Source organism: Oncorhynchus keta, chromosome 8, assembly GCF_023373465.1.
Source record: "Oncorhynchus keta strain PuntledgeMale-10-30-2019 chromosome 8, Oket_V2, whole genome shotgun sequence".
Classification (NCBI taxonomy): domain Eukaryota; kingdom Metazoa; phylum Chordata; class Actinopteri; order Salmoniformes; family Salmonidae; genus Oncorhynchus; species Oncorhynchus keta.
In genome coordinates, this window is record NC_068428.1 from 5,647,404 (window position 1) to 5,674,196 (window position 26,793).

At 43.1% G+C, this 26,793-nt stretch overlaps 1 protein-coding gene and 1 long non-coding RNA gene across 3 annotated transcripts in view; one reads left to right on the forward strand and one right to left on the reverse strand.

Annotated features, from left to right (window-relative positions):
• Positions 1-26,793, forward strand: part of LOC118386742 (MAP/microtubule affinity-regulating kinase 3-like) — a 142,510-nt gene that overhangs the window by 45,494 nt on the left and 70,223 nt on the right. For both annotated transcript variants that reach the window (XM_052523415.1, XM_052523416.1), the window contains exon 4: positions 19,048-19,096. In XM_052523415.1, the coding sequence (XP_052379375.1) occupies positions 19,048-19,096 (49 nt within the window). The remainder of the gene's footprint in view (positions 1-19,047; positions 19,097-26,793) is intronic.
• On the reverse strand, positions 9,661-14,146 carry LOC127931327 (uncharacterized). The gene is made up of 3 exons (XR_008140694.1): positions 14,085-14,146; positions 11,378-11,562; positions 9,661-10,849 (listed from the first exon to the last, which is right to left on the reverse strand). It is a non-coding gene; the product is annotated as an uncharacterized LOC127931327 (long non-coding RNA).

A 26,793-nucleotide genomic window follows, 5' to 3' on the forward strand; every position in this document is an offset into this window, starting at 1 on the left:
TGGCCAAGTATCCTTGCATGCCATATTGATTGCTGTGTCTGTAAAGTGATGTGTGTCTCTCTTGTGTGTTTGCATGCATTTGTGTCTTGTCTTTCTGTCTACCATTCTATTTGGATACCTCTGTTTAGCAGCTGTATATTTGAATGGTTCCCACAAGACACTAACCCATTGCCTCGTCCCCACTAGTTGATAGCTCATCCTGACCTGTTGAACAAGGGCCAGGGCTCGACCTGCAATCTATAGCCAACTCAAACCACCTCTAGCCCTGCTCCCACACCATCTAGATCCGTGTTTACTAGTATAGATCCCAACCCAGTCCTCAGAAACCACGTCCTCAGCCGTTGCACATAATTGATGAAACACCCCATTACCTTATTGAACAAGTAAAGGGCTTGATGCTTAGTTGACCTGTTTAATCTGGTGTGTCTGTTCCAGCCGAGCACGAACATGTACAGCTCTGCCTCAGAGCGTCTCGTTAACCTCTTATATTCATCAACTTTCTCTGCTGTGAATGTATGTGGCTGATTTGACAGGGTCAACCTGACAGGGTCAACCTGACAGGGTCAACCTGTCTCCTCCACTGAGACTGCTCTGTGTGTTTGTGTGTGAGCGAGAGAGAGAGCATTCAAATGCATCATATTTGTAGCTCCATTTATTTTAAAACCTATTCTGTGACATCCATGCAGGGTTGTGTCAATGGGCCTCATTTATTAATCGTTAGTTGAGCATAGGGCTGTGCGATATGGCCAGCCCTATATAGGTAATTTCATATCCTGATAACAATACATATCACGATATAGCACATTGTCTGTAAATTCAATGAATAAATAGTTTATATAGAATGTGGTCACAGGCCTATTTCTTATTACATTTAGAACATTTAGAACTAAACTCAACAAATAAAAGGTACTTCCTCATATTTGATTATTTCTCCTTTTATTTAGAACCTTGGTGCAAATGTTCAATAAAGCATGTAACAAAATATTCAATTTTTTTGTATCAAATCTAAAAAGGTAAATAGAAAACACAAAATAAATGTAGGCCTAAAATGTATATATATTTTTTGGGGCTTGCATGTTATTTTGGCATTAATACTTCACATATCAATTTGGTACCTTGGGTTGAGTGTTAGCACCAACTCACAAAGCCCCCGTTTCTCGTCCGTGTAAATTGGTGCCTTGGGTGGAGTGTTGGCACCAACTCACGAAGCCCCCGTTTCTCGTCCGTGTAAATTGGTGCCTTGGGTGGAGTGTTGGCACCAACTCACGAAACCCCCGTTTCTCGTCCGTGTAAATTGGTGCCTTGGGTGGCGTGTTGGCACCAACTCACGAAACCCCCGTTTCTCGTCTGTGTAAATTGGGGCCTTGGGCTGAGTGTTGGCACCAACTCACGAAGCCCCCGTTTCTCGTCCGTGTAAATTGGTACCTTGGGTCGAGTGTTGACACCAACTCACAAAGCCCCCGTTTCTCGTCCGTGTAAATTGGGGCCATGTCTTTGCAGTTGTAAGTTGTAACAGCAGCTGTTATCTCCTTTCATCTTCATGATTCTTTGCCATATGATGTGCCGCGGGCAAAAGCATCTTGCAACGTCTGAGTCTGGGGTTTGTTTTGAGCCCTCGACTGTACTGTTGGGTCTCATCCGTAGCCTCTCCGTACTGTTCCACATGATTCTTGCGCAGGGGGTAAAGGAGGTTAGTGGTGTTTGAGGCTGTTGTCGGGACCGGCCTGCAGCATATTTTGCAGAGGACGGTTTTCTGTTCCAAGTCAGACTTTTCATACCCAAACCACGTCCATGCGACCGAAGTAGCCCCTCTTTTAGGTACGGGCTCTGTGTCACGTTCACTCTCCTCCATGTTTGTTTGTGTTGCAAATTTAGAACATTTAAAGCGTCGTCCAATTGACGGAAAATATTGCCGTAAAGAGTGACTTGCGACACAAGGAAATAAACGACAGAGCATAATATGAGACGTTTTTCTGTTGTCACACGATGTATATTGTCATATCGCATTTGTGCACAAATGTTGTTTGTGTGAGGATTGCTTTCCCATTACACATTTTCTTTGTGGTATTGCAGTGATGGTACCGTTTGACATTTTCTTTTACACTTACTGTGTGTGTGATTCGTCGGCATGTGTGTGTTTATCCACATGAGTAGAGTGAATTATTCAGTACTCTCTCTCCCTCTCCCACTGAACAGCTGTGTCATGGTGAAACACAGGATGCTGCTGCTACTGCCTCGCGGGCACCACACACACACACACACACACACACACACACACACACACACACACACACACACACACACACACACACACACACACACACACACACACACAGGTAAATACTTGAATGCAGTTACCTATACTAGCTGACAGATGTGCAGCAGACATACACACAGGGAGAGAGACCTCCCCATGCATCCCCTGTGTGGGATGGCTGTTCAGATCATCCATAAAACATTTATTACGGTAAAGTGGCTCCCTGTACCAACACTCCTGCTGTTGTTCACATGTCAAGTGTGTGTGTGAGGGGGTGTGTGTGTGTGTGTTGGAGAGAATGTTAAGTGTGTGTGCTCCTGTCCTAAGCAGATGCTCAGGTTTAATGCTGACATGAACTGTTTGAGAGGGGAACATACTCACTCACTCACTCTCTCTCACTCCCTGGCTCTGTCCCTCGCTCAATCCCTCTTTCCCATGAATCGTCAGTGGTGAACACTCATTCCCCTCTCTCTTCCAGGAAAAGAGAGCGCTGCCAATCAACTAACCAGATGAGCCACCGGTAAATAAAGCAAGAAAGTACCTTTGGGCGTCTGTTTACTTCACAGCTAGACTCACAGGCAGGAAGGGAACACACTTTACATAACCGCTGTAGAGTCCTGCTCGTCACCCAATCCAGCATTTAACACCGTGTGTGAATCTGTTTCTGAGTTGCCTCTCTCTCTACAATGTTTGAATGGCGCTGCAATGGATAAACAAGCACATTCTCATCCAGAAGCGGCACTCCTAGTGTTCGGTGATATTAATGCAGGGACACTGAAATCTGTTTTTACCTCATTTCTACCAGAATGTCGCAAAAGCAAAAACTCAAACAGGAAGTGGTCCGATGAAGCGGATGCTAAGTTACAGGACGTTTTCGCGAGCACAGACTGGAGTATGTTCCGGGATTCATCGGATAGCACTTAGGAGTTGACCACATCAGTCACCGGCTTCATTAAGAAGTGCACCGACTGCGTCTACCCATAGTGACCGTACGGACATATTCCAACCAGAAACCACGGCTTACAGCCAACATCCACACTGAGCTAAAGGAATCCTACTACACCGGCTCTGACGCTCATCTGATGTGACAGGGATTGAAAACTATTACGGACTACAAAGGGAAACCCAGCAGCGAGCTGCCCAGTGACGCGAGCCAACCAGGTAAGTACCTTCTATGCTCGCTTCAAGGCAACACTGAACCACGCATGAGAGTTCCGGATGACTGTATGATCGCGCTCTTCGTAGCTCATGTGAGTAAGACCAATAAACTGGTTAACATTCACAGACAGATTACCAGGACACGCACTCAGGATGCGTGCTCATGCACTGAGCAGCTGGCAAGTGCCTTCAAATACATGTTCAACCTCTCCGTGACCCAGTCTGTAATACCTACATGTTTCAAGCAGACCACCATAGTCCCTGTGCCCAAGAATGCCAAGGTAACTTGCCTAAATGACTATCACCCAGTAGCACTCACATCTGTAGCCATGAAAGGCTGGTCATGGCTCACAATAGCATCCCAGAAACCCTAGACCCACTCCAATTTGCATATTGTGCCAACAGATCCACAGATGATGCAATCTTCATTGCACTCCACACTGCCCTTTCCCACCTGGACAAAAGGAACACCTATGTGAGAATGCTGTTCATTGACTACAGCCCAGCATTCAACACCATAGTGCCCTCCTCGGCTATATGCCTTATCACCGATGACGAAGAGGCAGCCTATAGGGATGAGGTGTGAGACTTGGCAACATCCTCTCCCTCAACGTCATTATAAAAAAAAGACAAAGGAGCTGAACGTGGACTTCAGTAAACGGAGGACCAAAGCACATCCCCATTCACATCGACGTGGCTGTAGTGGGAGCGGGTCGAGAGATTCAAGTTCACTAAGGATCTGTCATGGTCCACACACACCAACACAGGTGACGAGGTCACGACAGCGACCCTTCCCCCCTCAAGAGGCTGAAAAGATTTGGCATGGCCCCTCAAAGTTCTACAGCTGCACCATTGAGAGCACCATGACTGGCTTCATCACCGCTTGGTATGGCAACTGCTTGGCATCCGACTGCAAGGCACTACAGAGGTTTGTGCGTATGGCCCAGTACATCACTGTGGCCAAGCTCCCTGCCATCCAGGACCTCGATACTAGGCGGTATCAGAGGAAGGCCCTAACAAGTGTCAGACTCCAGCTACCCATAGACTGTTCTCTCTGCTACCACATGTCAAGCGGTACCGATGCAGCACATCTGGAACCAACAGGACCCTGAACAGCTTAGTAGTTTGTCCATTCCACTGTTGGTTAACACCAAGCATTTGGGGCGGCAGGTAGCCTAGTGGTTAGAGCGTTGGGCCAGTAACTGAAAGGTTGCTAGATCGAATCCCTGAGCTGATAAGGTAAAAATCTGCCGTTCTGCCCCTGAACAAGGCAGTTAACACTGTTCCTAGGCCATCATTGTTTTTGTTCTTAACTGGCTTGCCTAGTTAAATAAAGGTACCATTTTTTTCAGTGACGAAAGTTAAATAGTTAACCATTATGCCTGGACCCTTTTTGCACAAATGCTTTGTCTCGTCACGGACACTGCTGCTACAGTTTACTGAGTACATACAATGCTTTGTCTCGTCACAGACACTGCTGCTACAGTTTACTGTGTACATACAATGATTTGTCTCGTCACGGACACTGCTGCTACAGTTTTCTGTGTACATACAATGCTTTGTCTTGTCACGGACACTGCTGCTACAGTTTACTGTGTACATACAATGCTTTTGGAAAGTCTTATACCCCTTGACTTTTTCAATATTTGGGTATGTTACATTTTTTAAATGCCCTCATTAATCTACACACTACCCCATAATTGCAAAGCAAAAACAGGTTTTTAGATTTTTTAGTATTTAGACCCTTTACTCTGTACTTTGTTGAAGCACCTTTGGCAGCGATTACAGCCTTGAGTCTTCTTGGGTATGATGCTGCAAGCTTGGCACACCTATATTTGGGGAGTTTCTCCCATTCTTCTCTGCAGATCCTCTCAAGCTCTGTCAGGTTGGATGGGGAGCGTCGCTGCACAGCTATTTTCAAGTCTCTCCAGAGATGTTCGATCTGGTTCATGTCCGGGCTCTGGCTTGGCCACTCAAGGATATTCAGAGACTTTGTCCCGAAGCCACCCCTAGTTGTCTTGGCTGTGTGCTTAGGGTCGTTGTTCTGTTGAAAGGTGAACCTTTGCCCCCGTCTGAGGTCCTGAGCACTCTGGAGAAATGATTCATGAAGGGGATGTCTGTACTTTGCTCCACTCATTTTTCCCTCAAACCTGACCATTCTCCCAGTCCCTGCAGCTGACAAACATCCCCACAACATAATCCTGCCACCACCATGCTTCACCGTAGGGTTGGTGCCAGGTTTCCTCCAGACGTGATTCTTGGCATTCAGGCCAAAGAGTTCAATCTTGGTTTCATCAAACCAGAGAGCCGTTATGTGCCTTTTACTAAGGAGTGGCTTCCGTCTGGCCTGATTGGTGGAGCACTGCAGAGATGGTTGTCCTTCTGGAAGGTTCTCCCATCTCTACAGAGGAACTCTGGAGCTGTTTCAGAGTGAACGTTGGGACCTTGGTCACATCCCTGACCAATGCCCTTCTCCCCCGATTGCTCCATTTGGCTGGGCGGCCAGCTCTAGTAAGAGTCTTGGTGGTTCCAAACTTCTTCCATTTAAGAAAGATGGAGCCCACTGTGTTCTTGGGGACTTTCAGCATTTTTTGGTACCCTTCCCCAGATCTCTGCTTCGACACAATCCTGTCTCAGAACTATACAGACAATTCCTTTGACTTCATGGCTTGGTTTTTGCTCTGACATCTGTGGGACCTTATATAGACAGGTGTGTGCCTTTCCAAATCATGTCCAATCAATTGAATTTTCCATAGGTGGACTCCAAGTTGAATTAGCAACATTTTCTAAAGACCTGTTTTCGCTTTGTCATTATGGGGTATAGTGTTAAGATTGAGAATGTATTCATTTAATACATTTTAGAATAAGGCTGTAGCACAACAAAATGTGGAAAAAGGGGTCTGAATACTTCCCCAATCCACTGTATAAGCCAAATTATCGTTACTCGTTGTGTATTTATTTTTCCATTGTTTGTATATTTTTCTTTCTCTCTGCATTGTTGCAAAGGGCCCCTAAGTAAGCATTTCACTGTTGGTCTACACCCATAAAATCCCTCTCCACATCCAAAGGAGACAAGTTAAAACACTGGGGAGGGAAACATTATTTTGTCTCCTTGTTTCTTTCTCTCTCGCAAGAGCAAAAACTATTTTGAGGAAGAGAGAGGATCATTCCAACAGTTTAAACTGGCTTCCTGTCCTCGTCTCTTCTCCCTCATTCCAACAATCTAAGTGAGCTTCCTGTCTTCGTCTCCTTTCCCCAATCCCAATAGTCTAAACTGGCTTCCTGTCTTCATCTCCTTTCCTCAATCCCAATAGTCTAAACTGTTTTACTGTCTTCATCTCCTTTCCTCAATCCCAATAGTCTAAACTGTTTTACTGTCTTCATCTCCTTTCCTCAATCCCAATAGTCTAAACTGTTTTACTGTCTTCATCTCCTTTCCCCAATCCCAATAGTCTAAACTGTCTTCATGTCTTCATCTCCACTCTCTCATCTAGGGCTGTCCCCGACAAAAACAAATCTTGGGCGAATTAGAGTTGTCTGTTCTTTCAAGCAATCAATTGGTTGAAATATTAAAATGTGTATTTTTCCATATATTAACATACCGTATGTGTTTTAATGAAATCAAATCTTTTTAAGTCTTCTGAGCTTGTCTGATGCTTTAAGCACACTGTAATGGAAATATTTAAGAGAAACAAATGACTCAAGAAGGAGCCAGAGATTAAGGTAGCCTAACCAATAGAATAAAAAAATGTTCCCGAACCACCAACTCCCGCTGGCTTTTAAGCTCACAAAGTTTCCGGTAATAGGCTACACCAGGGGTTGGAAACCTTGGTGTGCCAATTTATATGACCAATTCTACTGATGTGAGTTATGATTTTCGTATGCATATTTTTGTTGAACAGTTTAGTTTATAATTGTCTTCCTATCTCAAAATCATTGTCATGTGATTAATTAAAATTATATCAAAATGAAAATTATACAATCTAAAAGTTACTTCTATTGCCAACAATGTAAAAATAGCCTATATAAAGCCAACAAATAAAAACATTTCAGCCTGCAACAAATATCCTTATAAAAATCGATCAAATTGACTACACATGGCATGTCTGCAAGGAACTTGAAACGTATCAACTATCGATTTGGTCCAGCCAGAAGCTTGACCTAACAAACTTGAAACTTTTGTATGAAATATTCTGGACCCTCAGAGTTTTCCGCACCAGTGAGCGCCAAACAAGCACAACTGTAGGCTATTTGCACAAGGGATAAGAAGTAATCAGGTAGGCCTATTTTATGACATTTCCACCTGATCAGAGCATGACATTTCCCCCCCTCTTTCATGCCGAGTGGTTATCAAAAGGGAGAGAGCTGTGGAAATATTTTAGAAATAGGCTACATTTAGGAGCAATTGTCATTCTCAATGGATGTAAAAAACAGACTTTGTTTACTTGCTGTTTGAGGTGAAGAAAATGACTTTGAGAAGCTCCAGATCATTAGTGGTTGCGAGTTAAGATCATCAGAAATATTATCAGATCCTCAAATGGGCACATTTTAGAAGCTGACATTTAAGCGCAGGCTCGGTAGCCTAGGCCTACTTCTATGTATAATCAGGAGCGCATCCTTACTCGACATTGACAGGAGCGCTCCAAACAGAATGAATAAATTGACAACTCGTACATGGAATGAAATAAACTAAAAGTTGTTTCTCACAAGTGTACCCTGGGTGGTGCGCTGTACAAACACGTCCACTCCGGAAATGAGAACTGTAAAATACTGTAATAATAATGAATGCATTCCCAGAAATTAGGTTAGCCAAACATTGTGATACTGGTGTGGCTTCCGCATTGGATTAGTCCGCTGAGACAGATGTCAATCAAGATGTTGCATCATTTTTTAAATAATTGTAATGTTTTTAAAACATTCTCGGTTAACCACTATTGACCAAACAATTGACCAGTTGACTAAATGGGGTTAACCCTACCCTCATCCCAACAGTCTAAGGGGGCTTCCTCTCCTCACGGCCTCTCTATCATATGCACTGATCTGAAGTGACACGATGAGCGAAAGCAATATGGTGGATGTTTAGCGATAAGCTAGCTTGCTCTTGTCTATTTAGAGAGGGCGCCACTACCAGGGTACAAGGTGCATAAAGCACTTGAATTTGTCACTCTGAAATTCAAGTACTGGAATACCTTGAATATGTCTATGTATTGGGGCAGCCTGTGGGACCTAAAGTGTAGTGAAATATAAGGATCATTTAAATAAAGACAATTTAATATTGTTAGCATGTATACTGAACAAAAATATAAACGGAAGGTGTAATAAGTTCAAAGCTTTTACTGAGTTACAGTTCATATAAGAAAAGTGTGAAACACATATTATTGAGTAGAACTTGTAGGCAGTGAAGATTAGTAAGTTAGTTTTTTTTTATCTTCATGAGGTTGTGGTGATATACTGCCATCTGGTGGTGACTAAACAATTGCTTAATAGGAATTATTACAAATTGATGGTCCTTGAATTTAAATATTAGTCCTTGACAAACTAAGTCAACCATCTCAACCAAGCCAGAGATAGAGTTGGCAAAACAGGCTGCAGGTCAGTTGTCAGTTTTTCCTGTCAGTCCGTTAGGTCACTGGAAAACGTTGGTCCTCAGTCCTCAGATCACCTCCAACACCGCACCTTGGCTTCCTTCAAAAGGTGACACATGGTCTTTACACCGTGCGCTCTCTCTCTCTTTCCTTCTCTCTCTCACACTCTCATCTTCTCTCCCACTCTCTTTTTCTCATTCACTAACAATATCCCCTAAAGCCTTTGAGGGGGGGTTGGATTAAACACCTTTGAGGAGATACTGTTACCTCGTTTCATGTTAAAAGTCATTGGCCGGGGGAGCTAGCAGCTAAATTGAGCCTTTTACACCTGTCGGGCTTGTGTGTTTGAGAAACCTGATGACCCAAGTCAAGAGCCCCCTGGCCTACTGTACCGGGGCCAAGCATGGTGTTCAATACCTTTTTTGCTTTTTAAATAGATAAACTTAGAATCAACAGTCAACAACGGGCCTGGTCCCTGGCGAGAAATTGCCCCCCACACATGGAGTTTGAGGGGATGCTTGGGACTCGGCTTGATCTTCTTTTTTTCTGTAGCAATTTTGATGGCTTTTCAGAGCGCTCATCATCTTCATCCATTAGTGAGTCGATGGCTTCAATAGTCTTGCTGGAATTGAAATACAATGTAAACATGTGCCGCAGACATTAAAGACCAGCAGTCGATTTATTTAACCATTATTAGGCCTACAGTATTGTAGCCTACTGTACCTGATCATTTTCCCGGGCTTTCCCGTTCGACGTAACACAGACATCTGATGATAGTGTTTGCAAATAGCACTGTCCGTGACCAAAATCCCCAAGGCTACCAGTATTTTTTTAAATGTCTCCAGTAGATTTTCCGTTCCTCCTGAAAGCCCTAATCTGCTCACTTAAATGATTAGAGATCCTGGTCATGGTGCTACAGTATGTTGTTACAGCATAATCAAAGTGAGGACAATCTGCGATCTGCTGTATACTTATGGCCTATTGTAAACTGAAAGTCACACCTTTCCAGTACTCCTCACCCTGCCCCAAACTCCACCCTTAACACAGTTACCATTCAAAAATGAGCTGTTTATCTGGAAAAAAAATGAGCTGTTTATCTGGAAAAAAAATGACATTGCGAAGAGAACAGACAAAATGGACATCGTTTTCATCAAGCCAGCTTCTTTCTATGGTGACAATCGCTCACTTTCGGGTTATTTGAAAACAAAATCATCTCCAAAGTAACAAGCCATAGGAAGTTGGTTGCAATTTCAGTTTAACCCATCAGAAAAGACAGAACAAATAATACAACAAATATTGTGGTTAAACTCAAATATACTAATTGATTTAACAAAAAAAGATCAATTGGAACCTTTAGCAAGTGGAAGGGGTTAAAATTATTATTATTATTAACCCTGCATTATATTTAAATAAAAGCCCCTTAGATATTCTGTGTTTTTATTTACAGTAGTGATGGACAGCTGGAGGCATTTTGTAAAATAAAGGTTACATTTAAAAAAACCTCATCCAGCGAGGGTATCGCTTTCTTAGCAAGGGAGGAGAATTCTCCACCTGGGCGGACTGTGAGAGGATCACGTACAAACACAATGATGTCCTTGGGCGTGTGGTCTTCAAATCTGGTGGATACGTTGTCCCTCAGCTGCTTTATTAAATGTTCCATCAGCTCTGTGACGATGCTGCGGCCTGGTCCCTCTGGTCCCTCGGCCTGGTCCCTCTGCCTGCCGTTTCTTCAGTGTGCTGAAGTGCAGTAGCCTTCCAGATGACAAGTCCAAATCCAACAACTCAAGCTTCCTAGTAAAGGCCTCAATTTTCTCCACCTTGTCAGCGACTGCTTCCCTCTTCCTTGTGACTGCAGATTGAACCCGTTTAAATGACAAAATATGCCCGCCAAAAAAATCTGCGTGTGCAATTTGCAGTTAATGATTCAATGTTTCTGTGTCGGGCCTCTATATGGGGCGGGAATACCACTGAACGTTCTATGCTTAGATTCATAATTAGTTCTCCTCTGAAACTTTGATTTTCATTATCCAAATCATATGTATTTATATAGCCCTTCTTACATCAGCTGATATCACAAAGTTCTGTACAGAAACCCAGCCTAAAACCCCAAACAGAAAGCAATGCAGATGTAGAAGCACGGTGGCTAGGAAAAACTCCCTAGAAAGGCAGTAACCTAGAGAGGAACCAGGCTATGAGGGGTGGCCAGTCCTCTTCTGGCTGTGCCCGGGTGGAGATTTTAACAGAACATGGCAAGATGTTCAAATGTTCATAAATAATAATAATCACAGTAGTTGTCGAGGGTGCAACAGGTCAGCACCTGAGAAAGGAGTAAAAATCAGTTGGCTTTTCATAGCCGATCATTCAGAGTATCTCTTACCTGCTGTCTCTAAAGAGTTGAAAACAGCAGGTCCGGGACAGGTAGCACGTCCAGTGAACAGGTCAGGATTCCATAGCCGCAGGCAGAACAGTTGAAACTGGAGCAGCAGCACGGCCAGGTGGACTGGGGACAGCAAGGAGTCATCATGCCAGGTAGTCCTGAGGCATGGTCCTAGGGCTCAGGACCTCCGAGAGAAAGAGAATTAGAGAGAGCATACTTATCCATCTTTCTTCTTGATACTTTTTGAGAGCAACATTTAATCTGGCTGTCAAGCAAATTGTTCTGAACAAATGTCGACGTTAAAAAAGTAGGCTGTGTAGACCTGTTTTTCCCCACCAATCAACACACAGAGAAATAGACAAATAATAATTGAATAGATACATAGTGATTATCTTATTGTCACCGAATGTACTATGTACTAAGCATATGTGTTAAACATGTTAAATTTGTAGTGTAGTCCAATTAATTATGCTAATATTATATACTTATGTTCTGACCCACCGTCATCCAATTTGTTATAATAGGATTTGAACACCCTACCCGGGTGTGGTCAACTATTTCAGCACCGTTTGGTGCTGCTCTGAGACAGGCGCGGGGACTGGTCTTGATAAAGCAATGAGATTTTTATTTTCACTACTTTCATCTCCGTTTGGGTATTGGTTATCCTACAATTAGGGTGTGGAAACTGTCACGTTGTACAGCGGCATATTTTCCCCGCGGAAACTTGCCTTTTCTAAGAAACAATCTCTAGTTTGGCCCAGACTTTGTTGTCAATTTCCATGTAATGAGCTGTGACTTGCCTCACTGGTGGGATGGTACACAGGATGTCTTGAAACGGGTACCAAAGGATGTCTTCGCAGGCTGGCCAGCGAAACCTGTGGCCCCAATCCTTTTCATACAACAAAACTTGACATGTGTGTTGTTTGTCTGTGACGATGCCAGGGTACAGTTGACCGTTGTACTTCAGCACACACCATTTGCCAACAACCTCAGGACTTTGCCACTGATTGAATGTGAAATGGTTTGCATTAAAGCGCTCACAGCTCAGATGTTGTCTTGCTGTGAACAAGCAGCTGACGTCCCTGTAGGTCAGCTCTCCATGGCCCAGGGTTACTGCCTGGTGCATCTTCATCGTAGAACTGGTGGCACATCCTTGGGCATCTCTGACACTGTTCTGTCGACTGCTTCCTCTTCCACAAAAAACAACTTGATTGCTATATCAGTCTTGCTTAACACAGAAAACCGCTCTGAAGCATCAGGGATATCTGTCCCCTTGCCGACAAGACTGTCAGCCGTCCTCTTCAGGGGCACCCTTGCCGTTGCTTGCCTCAAAGAAGTTCCACGTTCCTGCAGAAAAATTCCCTCGCTGCTTGTACTGAGTACAAGGGCCATCACTGTAAAAATGGATGGTGGAGACCTCTGGATGTGCACTCTGCACATAATCAAGCACTGGTGACAAGTGCTGCCAGATTGCTGGTGGGCCCTTCTGTCTAGAGGGGGACACTGCAGAAGGACACTGGTCAGGGGGGGTTGTATGCACATAAAGCACACCTGTGTGCAAAGTCAACATGAATTAAGCATTCATATGCTTTCAAGCCTTGTTTCAGTGCTCTGTAGTGGGTAAACTGATTCTTGATGTTGTAAGTGTGCCTGTTAAACTTGCGTAGCATCAGGTTCAGCTGTTCCAGCAGTGGCTCTTGGGTGGTCTGGAACTCTTTTTTTATTTTTATGATGACTTTGGATGTTCCGTGATGGATTTTAGAAGTTCATCAAGATTGAAAGTGTTGATGATCTTCAGGTGGTGAAGTTTCTGTACTATACAACTGAGATGTTCGTTCAGCTTGCACATGCAAGTCTCCCGGTCACTTAGAGTTGGGTGACCAACCCAAAAGGGGGGCAGTGAGCAGAAGAGGAAGTATGAGATCGACCCATCATGTTCTGCCAGAAACTTTGCATGTAGATTTTTCATCCTGTCCTAAAGGAACCTCTTCTGAATTTTTGATTTTCTTCTGGGTGAGGGTCTGCCTATTCCCGGTCGTAATTTGACTGACATCATCCCTGGTGTAAAAATCTCGGACTTTGTTTATGAAGCTGCCATCTTTCCTGGACTTGATCCTGTAGTCTGCCTCCACTTTTTTTTGCGACGTCTGTGCTTTTCCCTCTTACTAATGTTATCGACTGAATGCTCTGTCCTCCCTGTATTTCTGCTGTTCCTTCTTTTAAGTACCTCTCTCTCCTTTCTGGGTCGGTATTGTGTCGCAAGCGACAGCGCCGCTGCTTGTCTTGCAGCACTTAATCGATTGGCTCCCGGTAAGTAATGTGTTCACATTGTAAAACTGAAAACACCTTCAGTGATTCCAACTCTAAAACTTAATATCAAGAGAATAGTATTATAATTAATCAATGTATATACCAGACACACATTTAAAATGGCTATTTCATTCAAACTTCTCACCCCTGTTACTCTTATTCAGTCCTTTTACCCTTCATATGAGTAACAGGACTGAATGTTACAGGACTGAGTTTTTAGCATAGCATTAGCAAATACATGAAATGTAGCCACATGGCATCAATGCTAATAGCATGATAACACTTAGCACCTTCAAGTGGTTGACTAATAGTATCTTTAAAAACAACATAATAACATTAAGAAATAATTTAGGTTACAGGACTGTACGTTGAGATTGACATTCACAGTCATACTTACAATATGATACAGAAAAAGAGGGAGAACGTTTGGTCAGGAGACTCAAATGCTACTACTTCCTGTTGATCATGTGACTTGTGGAATGTCCCACATTTTTAGAGGGGGAATGTGTCAGGGTAACATGACTGAGTGAAAACCTGGGGACATGACTAAAATGTGTATTTTAACTAACATATTATGAATTTCTGATGAGAAAATGTATTTTATGTCTAAATTGGAAATAGAGTCACCCAATAATACAAAAAAAATGTAGATTTCTATAGGATTCTAATCATTATATTCCATGGTGAAGTGTAGTGTTGGAAAGTTTTTAATTAAAGTTTTACATGATTTATCCTCACATTGCAATTAGGACAAAGTGCAGGACACGTTGCTTCATAATATAATGTATTATGCTGATATTTTTCAGGCATACTTATGCTTGTAATGTCCTGGGGACGGAAAAAGGCACTGATTCGGTAGAATGGCCCAACGACCAATCAATATGAGTGTTTAATGGACAAGTCCATGTAGGACCTCTCTTTTTCAGTCTAGGGTGTCCAATCAGAAATGCATATTTTGACCAATGGGTAAAATAATAGTTTAATTGTGTAGCTAATTCTCTAAGAAAAACAATGGTCCAAATCTCAAGTCTCTGTCATAATCAGTTAATAAACAAGTTAATGGGGTTTTTACCCTTGTAGGATGGGCCAAAATTAGGGTGAATGAATCAATGGAGGCCAGATAAAAAGAAAGTGGTCAAAAATATGGAAAGTTGCATCAGGTCAGCTAGACTGGATTTTGTGCAAGAATTAGGTTTACTGGCTACCTGACAGGCTCACTTCTTCTTGAAATCTACAGGAAATAAAAACCAATATAGAGGTAAGATGGATATCGATTTTGAGACATGACATGTATTTTCATATTTAAGTATACACTTTTCATAGTCTAAATGTCTTATTTTTCGATAATGTCTGACAAAAACAAGCATATTTCTGTGAAATATCAACGGCGCACTGAGTGTATAAAACACTTTTTTTCATTTTCAAAGCCTCATACATTTAATTCAGCTCGTGTCGTGGTAAATGTTCTTTCTGCGACCCGCTGAAACAACATTGAAGACGAAGACCACAAAATGTCAAATCCTCAGGTTATTACGAGAAACCTCTCTCATCGCAGGTTTCAACAAAGCTCTGCTTATTATCGGATGTATTATGTTATGAAATCAGACTTTAAAAATATATATAATGTTAATAATATGTTAAAGACCACACTGAACTATTCAGAACATGAATGCTCATTTATCATGATAAAATGTATTTTATAACATAAGGTATTGTAATTTCATCACCAAAACAGTTTTTTTTACCCACACTGGGCAAAGTGGGTGGATACCCGAACCAGAACGTTTTATACTGTTTGGTGCCTAATGATCATGACCCAGGGGATTTATTCTAGGCAGGGAGATCTCCAAACTCTGTGTTCTCATTCACGTTTCAAAATCATGTATTTATCTCAGATATGTTGCTACAATTCTGATATCTTACTTTACCAGGAAGTCAATAGTAGTTCATTGGTGTCCTGTGGAATAAATTGGTTGTGTGTGTGTGTGTGTGTGTGTGTGTGTGTGTGTGTGTGTGTGTGTGTGTGTGTGTGTGTGTGTGTGTGTGTGTGTGTGTGTGTGTGTGTGTGTGTGTGTGTGTGTGTGTGTGTCAGTGCACACATGCTTCAGTAAGTTGGTTGTGTGTGTGTGTCAGTGAAGCTGTGTGTTTGTGCACACATGCTTCAGTAAGTTGGTTGTGTGTGTCAGTGAAGCTGTGTGTTTGTGCACACATGCTTCAGTAAGTTGGTTGTGTGTGTGTGTGGGTCGTTGATTCAATGTGTGCGTGTACGTACCTGTGACGCAGGAGATAATGGACCGTTTTTGTCAGGGATCTATCTACCAGCCATGAGTCAGAGCACTCGGAGATAGTGAACTCCTCCCAGTACTCAGAAGTCAATGCACAACACTTGCGCACACATACACAAGCGCACTCAGGCTCAACTCACAAGCACACACACACTTACTTGATACACATGCACACACACACATAACATACTCTTATAACACACCAAGCGTGCTGAGGTCTAGGCCCCTATTTATGCCACCTGCCTGAAGAGCGAGCAGGGGAGGGAGATGGATGGAGTGGAGAGGAAGAAATGGATTGGAGGGGAAGTTGCAGCAAAAGAGATGGTTGGAGATACAGAGAGATTAGGGCTGGGCGACATGGCCAAAATATCATATCAAAGTATTTAAAATATAAAGAAATTGGACGGTATTTTTAGTTTTTGAATAATAAAAGTTATACATTTGCTTTATGAGTAGTGAGTGATCCTAGGGTGCTTTATGAGTAGTGAGTGATCTCAGGGTGCTTTATGAGTAGTGAGTGATCTCAGGGTGCTTTATGAGTAGTGAGTGATCACAGGGTGCTTTATGAGTAGTGAGTGATCCTAGGTGCTTTATGAGTAGTGAGTGATCCTAGGGTGCTTTATGAGTAGTGGGTGATCTCAGGGTGCTTTATGAGTAGTGAGTGATCCTAGGGTGCTTTGAGTAGTGAGTGATCCCAGGGTGCTATATGAGTAGTGAATAGTGATCCCAGGGTGCTTTATGAGTAGTGAGTAGTGATCCCAGGGTGCTTTATGAGTAGTGAATAGTGATCCCAGGGTGCTTTATGAGTAGTGAGCTATCCCAGGGTGCTTTATGAGTAGTGAGTGATCATAGGTGCTTTATGAGTAGTGAGTGATCCTAGGGTGCTTTATGAGTAGTGAGTGATCCTAGGGTGCTTTATGAGTAGTGAGTGATCCCAGGGTGCTATATGAGTAGTGAATAGTGATCCCAGGGTGCTTTATGGGTAGTGAGTAGTGATCCCAGGGTGCTTTATGAGTAGTGAATAGTGATCCCAGGGTGCTTTATGAGTAGTGAATAGTGATCCCAGGGTGCTTTATGAGTAGTGAGTGATCATAGGTGCTTTATGAGTAGTGAGTGATCCTAGGGTGCTTTATGAGTAGTGAGTGATCCTAGGGTGCTTTATGAGTAGTGAGTGATCCCAGGGTGCTATATGAGTAGTGAATAGTGATCCCAGGGTGCTATATGAGTAGTGAGTAGTGATCCCAGGGTGCTTTATGAGTAGTGAGTGATCCTAGGGTGCTTTATGAGTAGTGAGTGATCCTAGGGTGCTTTATGAGTAGTGAGTGATCCCAGGGTGCTTTATGAGTAGTGAGTAGTGATCCCAGGGTGCTTTATGAGTAGTGAATAGTGATCCCAGGGTGCTTTATGAGTAGTGAGTGATCCTAGGGTGCTTTATGAGTAGTGAGTGATCCTAGGTGCTTTATGAGTAGTGAGTGATCCTAGGGTGCTTTATGAGTAGTGAGTGATCCTAGGGTGCTTTATGAGTAGTGAGTGATCCTAGGGTGCTTTATGAGTAGTGAGTGATCCCAGGGTGCTATATGAGTAGTGAATAGTGATCCCAGGGTGCTTTATGAGTAGTGAGTAGTGATCCCAGGGTGCTTTATGAGTAGTGAGTAGTGATCCCAGGGTGCTTTATGAGTAGTGATCCCAGGGTGCTTTATGAGTAGTGATCCCAGGGTGCTTTATGAGTAGTGATCCCAGGGTGCTTTATGAGTAGTGAGTGATCCTAGAGTGGCAACACATACATTCTAAGTGATTTCAATTAGTCTTTCTTTATTCTGATTGTTTTATACTGTTCAATTCAACCTAAAATAATTTTCAGCACTTTTGTCAATTTCTGCATTTCCTGCACTCATTTGAGATCATTTCCACAGTTATAGGCCTTATTTCTTTACCAAATGTTGCAATTGATATTTGACTTGTGATTTAGATCAAAACACTTTGGTAAACTGTTGGCATCATGGAAATATAATGATTCATCAATTTTTATTTATTTATATATATATATATATATATATTTTACCTTTATTTAATTAGGCAAGTCAGTTAAGAACAAATTCTTATTTTCAATGACGGCCTAAATGACGGCCTAGGAACAGTTGGTTAACTGCCTGTTCAGAGGCAGAGCGACGGATTTGTACCTTGTCAGCTCGGGGTTTGAATTTGCAACCTTCCGGTTACTAACCACTAGGCTACCCTGCCGCCCCATAGTTAGAACATAATAGTGGGCACTTTGAATACAGTGTTGTTTGACAACCAGTTAAAATCCCAGGGAAGGGTTATTGTGACAGGGTAGGAAACAAAATTGCTAAGTGTTTCCTAGGAGACCCAATAATTTTTGGCGACATTGAATGTATTCTCTAAGGGAGAGAGTCAAATAGATGGAGTGGTAGAGGGATACCAAGGGAAGGCCTTACCATCTTGCGTGGGAGACCACGGCTGACAACCGGCCAATCAGATCATCTACGTCCCAGGGCAATGACAAGAGATCGGGGTCAGAAGGTCATCTGAGACCCCATGGTCCAATAGCATCACAATGGGTGGCTACAGGAACGAGAGACTGTCCTGCTCATTCATTCATGACAGAAAAAGAGTGAGGGAGAGGGAGGAAAGAAAGAAAGGCAGAGTAAGTGTTTTTCCAAACTCACCAGGAAGTCATAGTCTGGGAGAGTTGGGAGGCTCTCTGTCCGTCTCTCTGTCTCTGTCTGTCTGTCTCTCTCTCTCTCTCGCGTTCCGTCTCTGTTTGTTGTGGTGTTCTGGGCTTTCATGTGGAAGTAACTTGTGGGAAGTGAGATTGTTTTAGGAGCGGTATGGGGGGGACTGGAAGTTACCAATAACAATGAAAAAAGTAATGTGTTTGTGTGTGTTAGAGTATGTGTGGAAGCCTGCATTAACGTACATACTTTAGTTTTAGTGTCCAATATTGGCCTATACTATCCCTCCAACAACCAGAGAATGTCACCAGTTATGTACCTCTTCCTCTAAATGTCTGCAGGAAAGAAAATCTCACATCTTCTCAACTTCCTTTCTTTTCAGCTCTTCCGAGAAGTCCGAATAATGAAGATTCTAAACCATCCAAACATTGGTAAGTGTATGGCTCACTTCTGTAAATCCTCATAGCAATGTGTGCTCATACATGTTTCAATCAGTCACATTTATATATAAAGTACTTTCTACATCTGTGTGCTGTACAGAAACCCAGCCGAAAGCCCCAAACAGCAAGCAATGCAGATGTAGAAGCACGGTGGTTAGGAAAAACTCCCCAGAAAGACAGGAACCTAGGAAGAAACCTAGAGAGGAACCAGGCTCTGAGGGGTGGCTAGGAAAAACTCTCCAGAAAGACACGAACCTAGGAAGAAACCTAGAGAGGAAGTAGCTCTGAGGGGTGGCCAGTCCTCTTCTGGCTGTGCCGGGTGGAGATAATAAGAGTACATGGCCAATAAGGAGGCTTATGTTTAGGTATGTACGGCAGGACCAAATCGGAAAGATGGATAGGATCAAGCCCATGTAATGCTTTGTAGGTTAGCAGTAAAACCTTGAAATCAGCCCTTGCCTTGACAGGAAGCCAGTGTAGAGAGGCTAGCACTGGAGTAATATGATCACATTTTTTGGTTCAAGTCAGGATTCTAGCAGCTGTATTTAGCACTAACTGAAGTTTATTTAGTGCTTTATCCGGGTAGCCGGAAAGTAGAGCATTGCACCAGTCTAACCTAGAAGTAACAAAAGCATGGATTACATTTTCTGCATCATTTTTGTACAGAAAGTTCCTGATTTTTGCAATGTTACGAAGATGGAAAAAAAGCTGTCCTTGAAAAAGTCTTGATATGTTCATCAAAAGAGAGATCAGGGTCCAGAGGAATGCCGAGGTCCTTCACAGTTTTATTTGAGAGGACTGTACAACCATCAAGATTAATTGTCAGATACAACAGAATATCTTTGTTTTTTGGGACCCAGAACTAGCATCTCTGTTTTGTCTGCCATCCACTTTAAACATTTCTTTTAACCTTTATTTAAACAGGGAGTCACATTGAGTTTAAAATCTATTTTATAAGAGAGCCTTGTTCATAGGGGATACACTTTCTTATTTCTGAAACACAGGCTTCCAGGGTGGGTAATTTTGGGGCTTCACCATGTTTCATCGAAATGTACAGCTGTGTTTCGTCAGCATAACAGTGAAAGTTATCATTATGTTTGCGAAGTACATCACGAAGAGGTAAAATATATAGTGAAAACAATAGTGGTCCTAAAACAGAACTTTGAGGAACCATGAAACTTACAATTGATTTGTCAGAGGACAAACCATTCAGAAAGACTAACTGATATCTTTCTGACAGATAAGATCTAAACCAGGCCAAAACTTGGCCGTGTAGACCAATTAGCATTTCCAGTCTTTCCAAATGATGTGGTGCTCGATGGTGTCAAAAGCAGCACTAAGGTCTAGGAGCACAAGGACATATGCAGAGCCTTGGTCTGACGCCATTAAAAGGTCATTTACCACCTTCACAAGTGCAGTCTGGGGTCTAAAACAAGACTGAAGAGTTTCATATACATGATTTGTCTTCTGGAAGGCAGTGAGTTACTGCGCAACAGCTTTTTCAAAGACATTTGAGAGTAATGTGAAATTCTATACAGGCTGATTTCATTTTTAAAAACATTTTCTGGGTCAAGGTTTGACTTTTTCAAGAGAGGCTTTATTACTGCCACTTTTAGTGAGTTTGGTACACATCTGGTGGATAGAGAGCCGTTTATTATGTTCAACATAGGAGGGCCAAGCACAGTAAGCAGCTCTTTCAGTAGTATAGTTGGAATATGGTCCAGTATGCAGCTTGAAGGTTTAGAGGCCATGATTATTTTCATGAATGTGTCAAGAGATATAGGATTAAAAACTTGTCTCCCTTGATCCTAGGTCCTTGACATGGACCTGCACAGGGTTTGCAGACTCGGGACAACTGAGTTTTGGAGAAATATGCAGATTCAAAGAGGAGTCCATCATTTTCTTTCTAATGATCTTTTCGTGGAAGAAGTTCATGAATTCATCACTGCTGAAGTGAAAGCCATTCTTTCTTGGGGAATGCTGCTTTTTAGTTAGCTTTGCGACAGAATCAAAAATAAATGATGGATTGTTCTTATTCTCCTCAATTAGGTTGGGAAAATAGGATCAAGCAGCAGTGAGGGCTTCTTCGATACTGCACGGTACTGTCTTTCCAAGCTAGTCGGAAGACTTCCAGTTTGGTGTGGCGCCATTTCCGTTCCAATTTTCTGGAAGCTTGCTTCAGAGCTCGTGTATTTTCTGTGTACCAGGGAGCTAGTTTCTTATGAGAAATGTTTTTAGTTTTTAGGGGTGTGACTGCATCTACAGTATTACACAAGGTACATATTTGTTCCTCAGTTAGTTGGTTAACACATTTTTGTACTCGGACGTCCTTGGGTAGGTAGGTTGGGGGTCTGGAAGGGCATCTAGGAATCGTTGGGTTGTCTGAGAATTTATAGCACAGCTTTTGATGATCCTTGGTTGGGGTCTGAGCAGATTATTTGTTGCGATTGCAAAAATAATATGGTGGTCCGATAGCCCAGGATTATGAGGAAAAACAGTCATATCCACAATATTTATTAAATGGGACAAAACTAGGTCCAGAGTGTGACTGTGACCGTGAGTAGGTCCAGAGACATGTTGGACAAAACCCACTGAGTCGATGATGGCTCCGAAAGCCTTTTGGAGTGGGTCTGTGTACTTTCCCATGTGAATATTAAAGTCTCCAAAAAGTTGAATATTATCTGCTATCACTACAAGGTCCGATATGAACTCAGTGAGGAACAATATATACGACCCAGGAGGCATGTAAACAGTAGCTATAAAAAGTGATTGAGTAGGCTGTATAGATTTCATGACGAGAAGCTCAAAAGACGAAAATGCAGCAATTTAAAAATATATATTTATTGAAATTTGCTTTTGTCAATGTTAGCAAAACTGCGCTGGGATATGGTCACTAGTGTAACCAGAAGGAGAGCCCTCATTTAACACAACAAATTCATCAGGTTTAAGCCATGTTTCAGTCAGGCCAATCACATCAAGATTATGATCAGTGATTAGTTCATTGACTATAACTACCTTGGAAGTGAGGGATCTAACATTAAGTAGCCCTATTTTGACATGTGAGGTATCATGATATCTTTCAATAATGACAGGAATGGAGGAGGTCTTTATGCTAGTGAGATTGCTATGGCGAACACCGCCATGTTTAGTTTTGCCCAACATAGATCGAGGCACAGACACAGTCTCAATGGGGATAGCTGAGCTGACTACACTGACTGTGCTAGTGGCAGACTCCACTAAGCTGGCAGGCTGGCTAACAGCCTGCTGCCTGGCCTGCACCCTATTTCATTGTGGAGTTAGAGCCCTCGTCTTTGTTCATAGATAAAAATGAGAACACCCCTCCAGCTAGGATGGAGTCCGTCACTCCTCAACAGGCCAGGCTTGGTCCTGTTTACGGATGAGTCCCAGAAAGAGTGCCAATGATCTACAAATGATATATTTTGGGATGGTCAGAAAACAGTTTTCTACCAGCGATTGAGTTATAAGCCTCTGCTCAACTCCCCCTAACTGGGAGGTGGCCAGAGACAATTACTCGATGCCGATATCTTTCAAGCTAGTTTATACGCTATGTTGTGCTTGGTGACCTCTGACTGTTTCATCCTGACATCGTTGGTGCCGACGTAGATAACAATACTCCCTACACTCGTCAGTTTAAACCATAGCCAGCACCGTCTTCAGATGAGTCTTTTACAGCCCTGCTCCCTCGCTGGATGATTCGTTTGAAGTCTAATAATGCGGGTAATGGAGACGCCATTGATTAGGGTTTTCATTTTGTCAGAGCTAAATGGTGGGAGGCTTCGGTGGCTCAGACCCCGTAACGGGTGGAGCAGAGACCAGAGAAGGCTCGACCTCTGACTCGGACTCGCTTAATGGGTAGAACTGGTTGAAAGTTCCTGTTGGCTGAATGAGCAGCATTTCCTTGCGGAAGCCATGAGAATGTTGTCCGGCCGCGGGGTCCGTGCGAGGGGATTTATACTAACGTTACTATCTGTACTTACTGGTGGCACAGATGCTGTTTTATCCTTTCCTACACTTAAATTACCTTTCCTTAACAATTGCATCTGAAGCTGGGCTTGCAGCACGGCTATCCTCGCCGTAAGGCCATCGTTCTCCTGTATATTAGGAGTACAGCGACTGCAATTAGAAGTCATCATGTTAATGTTACTACTTAGCTTCGCTGGTGGAGATTCTGTAGAACCATGTCCAGATAAAGCGTCCAGAGTGAAAATGTGAATGAAAAACGTAGAGTGAGGAAAAAACTACGACTTTGGTAAATGGTAAAAAAAAAGCAGATTTTTATTATGGTTTTTAATTTTTATAACAATTTAAAGCCTTTCATTTGTTGTGAATGCACATGCGTAAAAAACAACACAAGAACATATGGAGGTTTCATGCCTCTGAAAATTCATGAGCTGGTACGAGTTTGTTTACACTTTCCTAGCGTATTTTAATAACAAGGTCTATTCACTTTCAATTAGGAATTTATTTCATTTCTTGAATGAATGGGCTCATTCCCAGTCAAAATGCTAGCTGCGTGCATTCATCTGCCCTTCCCCCTCCTCCCTTGTCCCATGTTTGGGAATTCCTCTCCAGAGTGGTGACGTTGTGACATTCCCAAACGTTATTCTAATCCCTGGGTAGGATTCCACCCTTATTTTGCTGGATTGTTCACATTCTTTCTCACACACACACACGCGCACACACACACACACACACACACACACAGTGACATTTTTCCTGTGTCACTCTGTGTGTGTCATTAAGCCCTGGCGATTATCTAACAGGTCCCCACATTTTTTATTTATTTCACCTTTATTTAACCAGGTAGGCAAGTTGAGAACAAGTTCTCATTTACAATTGCGACCTGGCCAAGATAAAGCAAAGCAGTTCGACAGGTACAACGACACAGAGTTACACATGGAGTAAAACAAACATACAGTCAATAATACAGTATAAACAAGTCTATATACAATGTGAGCAAATTAGGTGAGAAGGGAGGTAAAGGCAAAAAGGCCATGGTGGCAAAGTAAATACAGTATAGCAAGTAAAACACTGGAATGGTAGTTTTGCAATGGAAGAATGTGCAAAGTAGAAATAAAAATAATGGGGTGCAAAGGAGCTAAATAAATAAATAAATTAAATACAGTTGGGAAAGAGGTAGTTGTTTGGGCTAAATTATAGGTGGGCTATGTACAGGTGCAGTAATCTGTAAGATGCTCTGACAGTTGGTGCTTAAAGCTAGTGAGGGAGATAAGTGTTTCCAGTTTCAGAGATTTTTGTAGTTCGTTCCAGTCATTGGCAGCAGAGAACTGGAAGGAGAGGCGGCCAAAGAAAGAATTGGTTTTGGTGGTGACTAGAGAGATATACCTGCTGGAGCGTGTGCTACAGATGGGATATGCTATGGTGAGCTGAGATAAGGGGGGACTTTACCTAGCAGGGTCTTGTAGATGACATGGAGCCAGTGGGTTTGGCGACGAGTATGAAGCGAGGGCCAGCCAACGAGAGCGTACAGGTCGCAATGGTGGGTAGTATATGGGGCTTTGGTGACAAAACAGATTGCACTGTGATAGACTGCATCCAATTTGTTGAGTAGGGTATTGGAGGCTATTTTGTAAATGACATCGCCAAAGTCGAGGATTGGTAGGATGGTCAGTTTTACAAGGGTATGTTTGGCAGCATGAGTGAAGGATGCTTTGTTGCGAAATAGGAAGTCAATTCTAGATTTAACTTTGGATTGGAGATGTTTGATATGGGTCTGGAAGGAGAGTTTACAGTCTAACCAGACACCTAAGTATTTGTAGTTGTCCACGTATCAGAGCCGTATCAGAGCCGTCCAGAGTAGTGATGTTGGACAGGCGGGTAGGTGCAGGTAGCGATCGGTTGAAGAGCATGCATTTAGTTTTACTTGTATTTAAGAGCAATTGGAGGCCACGGAAGGAGAGTTGTATGGCATTGAAGCTTGCCTGGAGGGTTGTTAAGTGTCCAAAGAACGGCCGGAAGTATACAGAATGGTGTCATCTGCGTAGAGGTGGATCAGGGACTCACCAGCAGCAAGAGCGACCTCATTGATGTATACAGAGAAGAGAGTCGGGCCAAGAATTGAACCCTGTGGCACCCCCATAGAGACTGCCAGAGGTCCGGACAGCAGACCCTCCGATTTGACACACTGAACTCTATCAGAGAAGTAGTTGGTGAACCAGGCGAGGCAATCATTTGAGAAACCAAGGCTGTCGAGTCTGCCGATGAGGATGTGGTGGTTGACCGAGTCGAAAGCCTTGGCCAGATCAATGAATACGGCTGCACAGTAATGTTTCTTATCGATGGCGGTTAAGATATCGTTTAGGACCTTGAGCGTGGCTGAGGTGCACCCATGACCAGCCCTGAAACCAGATTGCATAGCAGAGAAGGTATGGTGAGATTCGAAATGGTTGGTAATCTGTTTGTTGACTTGGTTTTCGAAGACCTTAGAAAGGCATGGTAGGATAGATATAGGTCTGTAGCAGTTTGGGTCAAGAGTGTCCCCCCCTTTGAAGAGGGGGGTGACCGCAGCTGCTTTCCAATCTTTGGGAATCTCAGACGACACGAAAGAGAGGTTGAACAGGCTAGTAATAGGGGTGGCAACAATTTCGGCAGATAATTTTAGAAAGAAAGGGTCCAGATTGTCTAGCCCGGCTGATTTGTAGGGGTCCAGATTTTTCAGCTCTTTCAGAACATCAGCTGAATGGATTTGGGAGAAGGAGAAATGGGCAAGGCTTGGGCGAGTTGCTGTTGGGGGTGCAGTGCTGTTGACTGGGGTAGGAGTAGCCAGGTGGAAAGCATGGCCAGCCGTAGAAAAATGCTTATTGAAATTCTCAATTATGGTGGATTTATCAGTGGTGACAGTGTTTCCTATCTTCAGTGCAGTGAGCAGCTGGGAGGAGGTGTTCTTATTCTCCATGGACTTTACAGTGTCCCAGAACTTTTTTGAGTTAGTGTTGCAGGAAGCAAATTTCTGCTTGAAAAAGCTAGCCTTGGCTTTTCTAACTGCCTGTGTATAACGGTTTCTAGCTTCCCTGAACAGCTGCATATCACGGGGGCTGTTCGATGCTAATGCAGAACGCCATAGGATGTTTTTGTGTTGGTTAAGGGCAGTCAGGTCTGGGGAGAACCAAGGGCTATATCTGTTCCTGGTTCTACATTTCTTGGATGGGGCATGTTTATTTAAGATGGTTAGGAAGGCATTTAAAAAAAATATCCAGGCATCCTCTACTGACGGGATGAGATCAATATCCTTCCAGGATACCCCGGCCAGGTCGATTAGAAAGGCCTGCTCGCTGAAGTGTTTCAGGGATGAGTGGAGGTCGTTTGACCGCTGACCCATTACGGATGCAGGCAATGAGGCAGTGATCGCTGAGATCTTGGTTGAAGACAGCAGAGGTGTATTTAGAGGGAAGTTGGTTAGGATGATATCTATGAGGGTGCCCGTGTTTAAGGCTTTGGGGGGGTACCTGGTAGGTTCATTGATAATTTGAGTGAGATTGAGGGCATCAAGTTTAGATTGTAGGATGGCTGGGGTGTTAAGCATGTTCCAGTTTAGGTCGCCTAGCAGCACGAGCTCTGAAGATAGATGGGGGGCAATCAGTTCACATATGGTGTCCAGATCACAGCTGGGGGCAGAGGGTGGTCTATAGCAGGCGGCAACGGTGAGA